General features: G+C 40.2%; 1 protein-coding gene across 1 annotated transcript; it reads right to left on the reverse strand.

Annotated features, from left to right (window-relative positions):
- Positions 1 to 6557: 6557 nt before the first annotated feature.
- On the reverse strand, positions 6558 to 14148 carry aldh8a1 (aldehyde dehydrogenase 8 family, member A1). The gene is given in 8 exon segments (XM_018696070.2): positions 6558 to 7701; positions 7703 to 7810; positions 7928 to 8089; positions 9123 to 9379; positions 9458 to 9607; positions 9689 to 9844; positions 10563 to 10710; positions 11644 to 14148. Coding segments are annotated over 8 exon segments (1473 nt in total). The 5' UTR covers positions 11791 to 14148; the 3' UTR covers positions 6558 to 7356.
- Between the last annotated feature and the right edge of the window lie 8 nt (positions 14149 to 14156).

A 14156-nucleotide genomic window follows, 5' to 3' on the forward strand; every position in this document is an offset into this window, starting at 1 on the left:
ATGTAGACCATCTACTCTTCAGTTTAAAAGGGTCATATATTAGCAAGCTAACATTAGCATCAGTTCAATTGTTTAGCTAGTTGAATTTGCAATATTAATGCAATATTTTACACCTGGCATTTAGGTATGGATAATTAGTGACAACTAATCCCTACATAATTCGGGAACTAATTTGTAGTTGTCCATTAATTTCCAGTTAGTAGTATCTTATGAAGAGCCAGTGTAACTGGCTACTGTAGCCAGATCCCTGTGTGTAGCATAATGAAACATTATCTAAAGCAGTTGCTGTTTTTTGCAAAAATTCTTTCTTTTGCAAACATTTAAAAATCTATATTTTAAAACACTTACAAATGAGTGTTTTAAAAAAGTCTTAAAAAGATCAAATTTTCTTATTAACCCTTTAACCAGCAACTCTTGTATCTTGCATCTACTCACCATTAAAGATTAAGTGACTCCCGTTGAAAGATCTCTGAACCAAATATACTCACCTGAAAGGTCAGCTGTCTACTTCCATTCAAAGGTTTAATTAAATCTAGGTCAAGCGGTCACCTGGGGCCTTGGTTTTGGCACTGAACAAATCAAACTAGATTTGAAATGCAGAGATAAAAGGTGCTGAATACAGAGAGATTGAAAGAGTGTCTAAATAATATTTTTTTTATATTCAGCTTACATACATTTGAACAAAGACAAAGACAGGTCCCGTGACACATTTGCACGATTCTAAGGCCCATGTACTTCATCCTCTATTCTGACTGCACATGTGAGCCATTCATGCACCGTTATAAAAACACCAGAAAAACTATCATATAACACAGAAGATGGTACTTACAGGATGTACTGACATATATATGATAATATAAAACGAAGTGTACAAGAAGACCAAGGCATGGGATTATGTAAAAGGCATTCATCATCATGTCAAACCTGAACATGAGTAATCTAGGGCAGATCGTCCCACACTGAACACACACACTCACATATTTCCACTCCAGATGAGTGATTACCTGCATGACAGCCTACGTATAAGTGACAACATATTCACTATTTTGTTCCCTGGTGTCAAATGAGAGCTGTTAGGTAAGCGAAAATGGAGGCAGCATAAGGCACGTTGGCCTACATTGCTGATGACCTCTTACTCTGCTGCCTACCTTGTGCCACTGTCTTTCAGCTGGAGAGCTGCGCCCATGAACAAACTCTGAGCAAACATGTTGATGTTGATATGACAACACAAACAATTCTTACAAAGGCCACAGGATTTTTTTTATATTTAGCCACAAGACAACTAGCTGGGAATCAGAGTCCTGCTTAACCACTTCAGCAGAGACTCTCAATCCATTTCTATGCTGCAAATATACAATAAACATCCTTTCTCACTCATCACATCTCCCCACACATTGCCATGACCTTGCTCACATATATGTATATAAAACATCACCACACATAAAAATATACCTAGTAATATGCATAGTATTACATCTGTATGAACAACTTTATGTATGTGGACTGTCTATTCTGTCTCTTTGTACATTATATATATGTGTCTATATCTGTTTAATTTGAGCCACTTTCTGTGTTATGTCACACTCCACCAAAGGAAGAAAAAAATGTTCTTGTTTTACAGCCATAGCACCAAAGGCTTGTTGACCAAGCAACTCAATTTTCTGCACTAATCTGCATGTTAAATAGATTCAATCCCAGTGCAACAACAGTCTTTTAACCATTAGTCAGTGAAGGATTTTTAGAATTGACCTAGAATTTTATGAACACTTTTGTATTCTTTCTTTTCCGGTCTCCTCCAGTATTTCAGACTGGGTTTTATATCAATAAACACCCCCGTCTAAACATCTAATATTTCCGTGCTGACCTGGTTTCTCTATATTGTTTACTTTGCTGTGATTGACCGAAGCTTTTTGTCCTCTTGTGTCTGCATTAGTTACACGATGCTGTGCAAACCTCTCTTTATGGAAACAGCCAAGTGTGGAGAGATCCTCTGCACTGGAAATTAGCAAACAGTGCTACAAATGGACAGCCTGTGCTCAGTGAAGGTCACTCTACCTCGGTGCTTCATTAGTTTTGATGACAAAGGTGGATATGATAGCATGACAACAAATATCTTGGAGCTCTGAGACTTACCAGAGTGTCTGAACCTGAGCAGCATCACAGCTTAGTTTAATCTCTTCAGAGCTTCCTGTACCCGTTCCTGTGTTATGGTATTGAGAGAATGAGCTACTAACTAGCTCTTCCTAAATGGGTATGGAATATTCCCAATGGCAAAATCCTAGAAAGATAATGAGCGGGGAACCACTTCAAGATAGAGGAACTGTTTATTCAAGCATGAATCATTGCTGCCTGAGGACTTGAAATGCAATGCCTAAAAATGTGCTTGCATTCTATGGCCATATTTAGACAATACGCATCAAATTTTTATCTCTGCAACTGCCTGGATCAGTAACGTTCTGTTAATCTCCTGCTAATTTTTCATTTTTTTCCCCTGAAACCCAAAACTGCCATAATACTTCCTCTAAACTATAATTAGACTGACTGTGAATTTTCAGGTACAATCCTGAAGCTTCCTCCTACCTCACTCTTCATCTGTCATCTTTTCTATAATGAAACATTTTCCTTATCTCAATGTTACTTTGCCATCCAGAGTTCAGAATTTCAAATGCAATACCACACCTCTACTGCAACAATGCCCTTTTGAGAGGTGCAGCGCTGTGCACAGTGCTCTCATGATAACATGACCCGGGTCTTCCTGACACGTGTTTGTACTGTGCTCCATTTTACACAAAATAAAATCATCACCCCTTTGCTCTTTACTGTTTGTCCACCAATTTGGCACAGAATATGCAGAACTGACTGACTCGATTTAATTGTTTGTAGCGTGGCAGCAAAAAGAGCCAAAGTCCTGCCCTACTTCAGAACTGCTCAACTGGCTTCCCATGAGTCTCTGGCATACACATACAGTCAAACCTGCCAGTGTAGTTATTGAATGCTGAAAAATAATCCTGGAGGTACCTATGCTAAAAATAACAAAGCAGTCTAATTTCATTAGATCGGGAAAAAACATCCACTGTGTTCATTGATGCATTTTCACAGTATGGGTAAGTACACTGTGGACGTCTGCCCAGAGGTAAAAGGGGAGTTTAGTTCTCTATTACATTATTGGTGAACAGTCCAGATGGCATGAAGCATAATGCTGTAATTGATGTATAATCAAGATAAACACATCGTTTACTCAGTTTGGCAGGAGGACTAGATCTAGGCCACCATGTACAGTGGCGACGTTGTTTAGTATCAATTCAGCCTGTTAGTCGAAATGTTAAATTAGCATGACAAAACTTATCATTAACAAAATTAAGACACCACTCCAAAGCAAAGAAAATAGACAAAGTAGAATTAGGTAAGCTTATTACTGCAACTGAAGACAACCAGCATAACACAGCACATATTTCAAACCATACTGAACAAGTCAATACTTGACTAACATTCACCAGGTGGCTAGAAACACAACGCCAAGTGAATGCTAATGTTGCTCTGTATTGGCAACTGTTTGTTGATACATCCACCATGTCACCTTTACAAAGGTGATAGCATGTTTCTATGTATGTGTGTATTTTTTTTACAGGTTGTGGACCAATTCCAGTGTATGTCTTTGGTGAAGAGAGCAGTGAATGTCTCAGCAAGATTTCACACATAGGGCCTTTAAAAGCAATGATTACAACCAATGCAATCTTTCTAATCAGATGTCCTTAAGAAAACTGCATATTGTGCCCTTTTTATTTTTTATTTTTATTTTACCTTTTCAGACAGGTAAATACACTGCACCAAATAGGGACTGACATGCAGCTGCAAACATTTGGCTTTCTGTAGCCAAGAAACTCTCTCTCACCCTCTAAGCACACACACAGTATACATGGGGTTTTCTTGGCTGAGTTTGCTTAACCTGCTTGAACTGCAGCATTTTCTCAGGACTCAGCTTCATCTCAGGGCTTATCTACCACAAACCCCAGGCCGCCCGCTGTGGAAAATTCCCTGAACCCAAATGTGACAAAGGGCCTTGGGAGACAGTAGCGTGGTGAGAGAAGGAGAGGCTGGTGGTGAGAAAGAGCAAGCTTACTGTGCGTGATACATGACATTCAAAGAGAGAGAAAGGGAGAAGAAGAGAAGAAAACCAAAGACAAAAACAGGCAAATGCCACAGACTGGATAAAGGAAAGAGATAGGAAGACCGAAAACCACTGAATGCTGATTCGGTCTTAACTGTTTCATAGTAAACTTTTTTCAGTGACTCAGTGAGCAAGCCCATGGCCTGTGATTTGAACTGATTTCAGATTTGGAACAATAATTGTCAAGCATAAATGTAAACAAAGCTATGAATCTGCAGAATCTGGGACACAAGGAAACAAGTCAGGATCAGACCTTGCTCATGCTTGCTCTGTCTGTTTCTGTTTCTCTCTTGTTATCTGTTTCTATATTGCTCTCATGCACACACATTCACACACCCATCTCTAAACAGATAGTTGAATGTTCCTGTGTGTACACTTATAATTAAAACACATAAAAAGATAATATTCCAAAGACTTATTGCACTGGGTTTTGGCCAAAAGAAGACAGAAAACGGCTGTTGGCTGTGACTGTTCTCTCCACACTCATATCAGAGACAAAAAACCCTCTGCAGGAGGCCTATCACATCCCCGCAGCCAGCATGAAAACAGATCTTTATATATTCAAGATATTCCAGTTTCCTAATGGATATAAAATGTGCCCGATAAGTGAGGTGAAAGTTAAATGCTTGGTTTGGCTGAAGCCACCGGCAGTGTCCTCAGAGTCACGTACAGCGGGGTGAGACCTGCTTCAATGAGCCTTTTCCTTCTCAATGAAACATCCACAAGAGGGGGAGATGAAAGATAAATCTAGAAAAAGGGCGGAAATGTAGGAAAATGAAATAACTGCAGACTTACTTTGTTCCCACTCTGTTTCTAAGATTATGACTTAGTGGGTGTGTGTGTGTGAGTGCTGGTGCAACAAAACACGTCTCTTTAGACCTCCTAACCTGACTTTTGGGTGGTATCCATTTCATCACACGCTATGTTCAAGGAAGCCATAGGAGTGCAATCACACAGCGTGACACAGCACAATACCCATTCCCTAGCCAAAACACAGAGGGTGGGACACACACATACACACTAACACTGGCTCTGTGGTAAATGGCACATACAGCACAGCTCACCAGGGGACGTGATTTTATACACTCGCTTAACGGATAGGGTGCTTCCCCACCGTGTACCCTCTTTTTCTAAAACTGGCACGGCGGCCCAGATGAGGCAGAGTGCAACATGCACACACACACTCATCTGCATGCATGATCCTCCGCCCACGTCAGCCCAATCTCACACTGCATTAAGTCATGATCAGATGTTTAGCGAGGAGAGGAGACATGCTTAATTTGGGGGTGCAGAAGAATGGAAGAAAAACGTGCTCTGGGGAAGATAAGCAAGCTGTGGAGAGTGACTATGGTGGAATCATTTAAATTTTAAAAGATTTTTAAATGATTATTTCAGGTCTGTTGTTGATTCTTCCACTTTGGTCCAGGCTCAAAAATCTCAATAACTATTGGATGGTTTACCATGAGGTAAATATATTCATGGATCCCAGAGGATGAACCCTACTGACTTTGGCAATACCCCTGACTTAAAAATGCCATCAGTGGGTAAAAAGTTACACTTATCCAGTGAAATATCTCAAAACGGCTACTGTATGGATTTTCTAAATCTTGCACAGACAATCATGAGGCCCAACCAATGAATCTTGCTGATTTTAGTGAACCTCATTTTTTGATTGTCCTTAAAAGTTGGTGAACACATTCATGTTCCATAACCTGTTAAATCTTTGAAGATCCCTCAAGTTTTTAGCAAATTCATCCAGTCTTGGTTTGAAACCAAATACCTTTGAAAATATATGACACTTAATAAACATTAGCATGTTAGCTTTGTCATTGTGACCATGTTCAGTCTATCATTCGAATGCACTACTGTAAAGCATCATGTTTTTTAAATGACAATTGTTTGCAGCGTTTGTCTCCAGTCATCCAGTTCACTCAGCTTGCTGACAATCCTATTTCTCCAAACAAGTTGTCCAACCACCACGTGGGACAGTTCAGCATTCAGTCACTTTTCCTATGTCAACAGGGCAGACATTTAAAAACTTCAAAGTAAAACAGTTACCTCTGAACACATGCTGTAACATTTAGCATGACGCAAAAAACTATAACAGAGCAGACTTTGACCAGGTGTACAGCCATAAAGATTATCACCATTACACATGAAAAATACAAAGTGTGTTGATACAGATGTAAAACCTTGACGTATTCACTTTCAAGTAAATGCTAATCTGTCTGCAGACCTGTTTTGTTGTAACAAACCCAAGATCTGACATCTATATCTTTTACTGACATTGTGTCATACACTGGATGCTATCAGGAGTTACTGCATTCCACAGACAACATGACATAACCCAGACTTCGAAAGTAAACATAAAAACAAATTGAACTCCATGTGATTTTTACATAAGGTATTTTAATCCAGGGCAACACATGTATGTGTTACAAAACATGTGAACAAATTCCAGTCTACATGTTATGTTCTGGTGTAACTCAGCTAGTAATTTTGTTTCTGGGTCTGGTGGCTTAAAGCACACATTAACTCTCTTTGTGGTTTACCTGCTTCACAATTAAATTCTTTTACTTTTCTATTAGTATTATCGCTGTTTGTATCCCTTCTCTTCAGAATTACTTTGTTACTTCCTGAACTGCCATGCAGGACACAAACCTGTGGTTTAAATTTTTAAAGGATGTTGGATTACGCTGCTATTCTTAAATTCATAAACTGCGGTCCTGACTTCTTCTCTTGAAATGGCTAGAAAATAAGCTTTTACCTTATCTAGTTTTACCGTGTTTGGTTGGTACTTTTTCTAATTTCAAGACCAAAAACTACTTGCTTTTAATTTGCTCAGAAATGGGGGACTGTGGTAGAAAATAGGAAGCAAGGAACAAATGATAAAGGTAGAATATTCCAATTTTTAACATGGTGATACATTTCCTCCTCAGTAAACTTTTCTTTAAGATCTCTAGTTTTGCCATCTGTATTGTTATAATGTGCCTTTCTCTAATCTTTGTATTCTGCAAATGTGACTCAATTACAAGCTTCAATAATCTGAGAGAGTGTGATGAGAAATCTGTTGTTGGAATTCCAAGTTGCTGACACAGGTTGATGAATGTCATGACTACAAAACTTTCCCCACATTTCTGTACCTGTCTCTAACAGAAAATGTTCCTTAATCAGGGCCTGCCACTGCTTTAGTGTTTGATCGTGACACTCTTCACCTCTGTGAAGAAGTGGTAGGAATCCTTCCCTCCCTCCCTCCCCAGACCAGAGTTCTTCATCCCTCCAAAGGGCAGATTCAGATCTCTAACCAGCCAGCAGTTGGTCCAAACTAAACCTGCCTGCAACCGCTTGGCCAGCCGGTGAACCTTCCCCACGTCTCGGGACCACACAGTGGCCGATAGACCATAACGCACGCCGTTGCCCTTGGAAACAGCTTCGTCCTCCGTGTCGAAGGGGCTGACGCAGGTGACAGGGCCAAAGATCTCCTCCTGCATGACACGGGAGCTATCAGATACACCTGAGATCACAGGTGGCTGGCATAAAGTAGCCAGACTTGTTTTGCTCAGGCAGGTCCAGCGGGTCAACCCCCTCACCGCAGTGGATGATGCCACCTTCAGATTTGGCAAGTGCTACAAAGCTTCGAACCTGGGAATCAAGACAATGAAGGATCTCATATGTGTTTATAGGAGTATTGAATACAACATATCTTTTCAAATGGATAGTAGTAGTTCTTTCACAGCATCTAAATCTTTATGTAACCACCTTTTCCAGGTGCTCTTTGCTGATGAGAGCTCCGTTGTTGTTGCTGGGGTCAGAAGGCACACCGGTCTTCCACTTCTTAGCTGCAGCCACAAACCTTTCCAGGAATTCAGAGTAGATACTTCTCTCTACATAAATCCTACTGGTGCACAAACAGATTTCACCCTGACAGCAGAAAAAGATGAGAGAATGAGGCATTTTGATAGAACCTGATGGATCATGAAATTGTTTACATGCATCTAGCTCTTGACAAAATATGGGCTATGATCTCCCCCATGTGGACGAATCAGGCCACTACAGTTTCATCACATACAGACATAAGAGCTTTTCATCATAAAAACAATAGTGTTATTTCATAGACATTAGCAGTAAGAATAAAAACAATATTTATTTAAGTAGCACTTTCAAAAACATGTTTACAAAGTGCTTCACTTTTCACAAATAGACTCTCAGGGCAGGGAAACCATTAGACCCTTAATAGAAAAGTTTAAAATTTGGGAAATATATTCATTATTATTAATTTGTCTTCTTACCAAGAGTTAGATGAAAAGATTTATACCACTTTTATGTCTGATGTGATGAATATGAGGCTACCACCAGCAGCCAGTTAGCTTAGCTTATAACAAAGACTGGAAACAGGTGGAAATAGCTAGTTTGGCTCTGTCCAAAGGTAAGAAAAACTGGCTACCAGATATTTTATAGTTCACTGATTAACACATTAACATTTGCTTAATGCTTAATCTGCACAAAGACCAAACTGTAAAAATGGGAATCCACTGTTTGTATAGGACTTTATGTGCTGGACTACTTCTCTGTACACTTTTGGTTTTTCTACCGATTTAACAAACAAGATATAGCATAAGGTGTTGAACACTGACTGGGGCAGGTAGATGGATTTTGTTATCTTTGGTCAGGCACAGGCTGTTCTCCCCTGTTTCCAGTCTTTGTGCTAAGCTAAGCTAACTGCTGCTGCAGTAACTTTATATTTACTGTACAGATATGACAGTGGTATTAATCTTCTTATTTAATCTCTCTGTAAGAAAATGAAGTGTGTGTATTTCCCAAAATGTCAGCCTTTGATATTTCAGTTGATATGTGATTTGACAAAAAGAAAAAACATCTGAGCAAAATTTCTTCTGAAGACCATGAGATTGATGCATTTAAAGGATTCCTTATGTGCTTTATACTCTCTTCTCACCTGATTGGAGAAGCTGGAGCGAACTGTGGTCTCTATGCACTGGTCCAGGTCTGCATCAGCAAAAATAATGGCAGGGTTTTTACCACCCAGCTCCAGTGAGAGCTTCTTACAGTAGGGGGCACTACACTCTGTGATACGCTGAGCAGTTGCCGTGGAACCAGTGAAGGAGACCAGTGGGATGTCAGGGTGGCCAACGAGGGCGCCACCTGCTTTCGGACCAGTGCCAAACACGATGTTGACTACTCCTGGAGGAACACCTGCAGAGACATACATTTATGCATCTACCCATCTACTCCAGTTGGATTGCTGTTGCATTGTGGGTGCTATAGTCCTACCAGCTTGCTGCATCAACTTGCACATCATCCAGGCTGTCACAGAGGTCATCTCGCTGGGTTTGGCCACGACCGTATTTCCTGTAGCAATTGCCGGCGCAATCTTCCAGGTCAGCAGGTACAGGGGGAGGTTCCAGGGACTGATCAGACCAGCTGCACACAACACAATTCAAAAACACATACAAACAAAAATGGAAAATTTGCAGGTTTGCAATGCAAACACTGAGCTCTCACCAACTCCCACTGGACAGCGGATGGTGTAGTTGAGGCAGCCCATGTGGTCCATCTGGCTGCAGTCTGTGGTGTGGTGGAGCACCGATGACGCAAAGAAGCGGAAGTTGTGTGCCGATCGGGGAATGTCCACAGTCCGAGCAAATGTTACTGTTTTACCTGTAGTTTTACACCAATGATGAAGTAATGAACAGCAGAGGACAATACAGCACTTACACATTATTAATTGGCCATGTACCACATTCTGTGTTTTATTAAGGCTATAAGAATTCTGTTAGTTGGTCTGTATAAATCCTAAGATTTTCCAAGACCTCTTGACCTTTCATTTTGTGTTAAAATGTCAGAAAATTGACTGAGCACTCATGTTTCTTAAGGTATGCACCCTTTATATTTTTGACACTGCCCCAGTTTACCTCTGTCACAAAACCTTGATACACAGATTACTATTACCTTTGGTAAACACTTACATGCTAGTGTGACTTTAACGACCCAATGTCATGACCCCACTTCCTCTGATACCAGACCCAGGGTAAACCTTCCAAAAAGTTTTGTCCTTAGTACTAGGTATGAGCCTAAGAATAACACAATCAGCACCATGTTGTTCAGTCTGTCACTTTTCTGTTGTGTTTGTCTATTATGTACATCAGTTTTAGCATATTATACGGAATAACTTATTTCTATCTCTGCACACAGGAATGACATTATTTGGTTTTGAAATTTAGATGCAATCTCATATTAGCAGCAAGGATTGGACATCCAGTCATGTTTATGACAAATAACCAGCTAGTTTATAGTGAAAAGAGGCCTTTTGACTTCATTCCACTAACTACCCGACTGATTATCTGACTGACTCTTGTGTTAAGACTTTACAAGACACCTTGGTCTCTGGACTCAGCTTGGGCAAACTCCTCCAGGTGGGCATCGATCAGGTCAGCCAGCTTGTTGAGGACCTGCGCTCGCTGCTCTGGGCTGCGGGCCGACCAGTCAGGGAAGGCCCCTTTAGCCGCTACCACTGCTGCCTCCACCTGCACAGAGCCATGCACTGGGAGATTAGCATACTGTTCTCTGTGACTTTCAAATTATAGTGTGGTACACTGGAGGTGGTTCCCATCTTGGGGATCAGGCATCACAATGGGTCTCAAGATACATCTTGAGGATTAAAGGGTGAAGATTAAAATTACTGTTGCTTTCTTGTGGTAAACTGGATACTTTCACCTCATTGGACCTCTAAAAAGCCTCACTCTTTGCTTAAACTTGCATCTCACCTGTAGATTGAGGCTGTATCCCGTGTTCTGGGGTCACAAGTGCATTGAATATACCATGTGTGCATGAGCTGAAAACCTTGACTTCACAAAATACTACAATTAAGGTTATGCACAAGAATCTTACCACTGTTAAGCATAAAATGTTAAAGTTTATTAATGTGTGTGTTTTATGCGCTTAATGATTACTCGACTGTTGACTGTGCAAAGAGCAAAGGTGCTTTGCTCTGAAACTGCACTTAAAGTGCAGCATCTGAACTAACCTGCACCTATAGTATATTCAAAAAGAATATATGATTTAAATGAATTGTCTTGTTCATTTCCTTTTGGCAGCTACTTTACTCTTGACCTGATTTAACAGCTTGCACAATAAAATGCAACCCTGCACAATATCCTTGCAACAAAGGCTACCTCGAAGAAAAGCAGAAACACAACATAAAAAATATTAACTCAAAAACAGCTGCACAAGTGAGTCATACTAGATTTCAAAATGTTCTCAAAGATTACAACATATGTCAAACACAGGCCAAATAACTCTAATAACTATTATTACTAGCAACCAAGGAAAGCAACCTGGCCTATAAATTCAGTGCACTTGCATTCACTCCTGAGAGGCTCACTCTTGTCCAAGTACCAAATACATAGTGTAGTAGAATACAAATAAAGTAAAATTATCTACATTTGATGATGTCCCACCTCCTCCTTGCCGCTGTCAGGAACTTTGCAGTAGACCTCTCCTGTGGATGGGTCGTAGGAGTCAATGTGATTCCGACAAGAGACAAACTTTCCTCCGATGTAGTTCTCCAGAACCAGGTACGAGCGCTGCCCTGAGGCTTTTGCCATGACTGTTAGCTAAATTCTACAGAAATGCAAGAATAAAATGACAGCAGACTGGTGCAGCCAATGTCTCAAACTACTCAAATCCAGCTGTGGTGGTGAACCTGTCCTACACTGATCCTCCCACTGTGCATTTCACAACAGTGGGAGCTAATTATTCTCCCAGGGCACATGTTAATAAATGGCTACTGAAAGGTGTTCATCAAGAAAAAAAATAATACTCCAAAGCAACTGTATAAACTGTACTTTACCACTGTTATACCAATCACTGCAATAGATGTGTAGTCAGTACTAAAAAGAAAAACAGACTTTATGAAGGTAAAGGTATGATAACTTTTGATGGTTTAGATCCATATAATGTAAAATAAAGTAGACTTGGACATTTCATAAGTGCTTTGTTATTTTTGATGGATCTCTTAGCGTGCCCAGTATTGTGAGGTGTAACACGCACAAACTTGGACTTTGCCATTACCTTAGCATGAAAGTAAAAATACATTTTTGAGCATGGAAACAGAAGTAGAAGTGCTCATAAAAAAATGAAACATCTACAATTCCATAGCAACTGGGCAAACACAATTGCCTGATGAAGAACATGTGATATGATTGAAAGCTCCACAGCAGCTACTAAATGGGCCTTGAGGTGAGATTGTTTTGCTTCAGCAAAAGGCAACCTGTTTCCTCTGCTTAAAGTCTTTTTCCATATATGTTTTAAATTAAACCTTTTAATGGCCCAAATAAGGGTTGGAGCACATATCCAACCAATGAATTAGACATCAAAAGGCTAGCTCTTACTGTTTTTTTATGCTGAGCATTCCCATGAGACATGCAAGGTCACATGGAAGGGCAAGGAAAGAGCTCACCTTTCTGTATCATGAGAACTCAACAGTAAGTTACACACAGTTCTCCATGAGACATACTGAAAGGTCTACGGTGCTTAAGTGCTTGTTTTAGGTTTGTGTACCCTTGGGTGACAACCGTGCGACTGTTGGTTTTAGAAAGTACTGATTCAGAAAGAGTGGCTTCTGACTATGAAGCCACAGCATTACTCATTCATTTACAGAGAAAGTGATTCATCGTTATGGTATGGAGCCACCAGACTTACAGATTCATCAACAGTTCTTTCTGTCCTCTTCCGCTTGGCTCTGCTAGAAACCGCTAGAGAGGCTAGAGACTTTTAGGCTTTGTACTTTACGTGTATTCCAAAGAAACAAATATAAAATCATGTACTGTGTATATATGTGACTGCATCATGCTCTTTTTTTAATGTATTTCTCTGGCAGACTACTACTTATCTTGCTGTGTTGTGTCTCAAGTACATACTCATATACACATATAAATGCATGCGTGCATCTGAGTGTGGAGGACTGGAGTGAAGGGGTGACCCTGCATCTAACTGAACACTGCCATCCTGTGGCAGCAGGCTGACCTACACATCGTCTGCACGCATTGTGGAAATTCAGTGTAATATATCTGGAATCCCAACTCTTTTTTTTTTAAAGACTATTTTGCGTTTTCCACATTATATAATTTTGTGATGTTTGTGACTGATGCCACAGCAGCTCAGGCAGCAACTAAGGCAGCTGGGCAAATGAGTCATATTAAGATGAATATCAATCAGTATCAGAGATAACGGAACCACAAAAACGGAGGTATATATCAGCCAGATAGTTGGTGGATGGTTTTCCTGATGCATCAAATCAGTAAACCTGCCCAAATTCATGTCAGAGACCTGGTTGCAAACACTTAGTTAAATCAACATGTAAAACATAAGAATTAAAAAAAGACAAGCATTAACAGACTGTAGTTACTGTGTTGTACTGGGTGCTGTTTTTTCAATTCAATTTTTTTTTTGTCCACTCCTTGCCTAACAGACCTTTAGCCAACTTTCATGCAGACACACACTTTTGCTGTGTTTGCATACAGGAACTAAAGAAGTTGCTCACTGTTAATCAGAGACATCGTCTGACAACACCTACGTCACATTGTTATTCGTCACACCGAAATGTTATCTAAGAAAAAGACCCCACCCAGGAAACCCTCAAGATCTCAAACACATTATCTGTTCATTATTCACATCTGTATCTGTCCCGATTTTTTTCAAAAACCTCTCTTTTCTACTTTGTTCTTTTGCGGTCTGTGCTGTCCAATAAAGGCAGAAATTGTCTGTCATGATATTCATTTCCTTTCACTGTTAATCTCCTCTAAACTCTTTCCCGTCTTTCTCGCCCAACTTTTACTGAAAAAAAAGTCCTTGGCTTTTGTGGTGCTTTCCACTCCAGCGGGAACAACCCCCATGTATGTCGCTGTCAAACTTGACGGGAAATGATCACCTCTACATTTTCCACTTCCTACTTACTTTTAGATACGTATTT

This window comes from Lates calcarifer, linkage group LG7_1 (assembly GCF_001640805.2).
Source record: "Lates calcarifer isolate ASB-BC8 linkage group LG7_1, TLL_Latcal_v3, whole genome shotgun sequence".
Lineage (NCBI taxonomy): Eukaryota > Metazoa > Chordata > Actinopteri > Centropomidae > Lates > Lates calcarifer.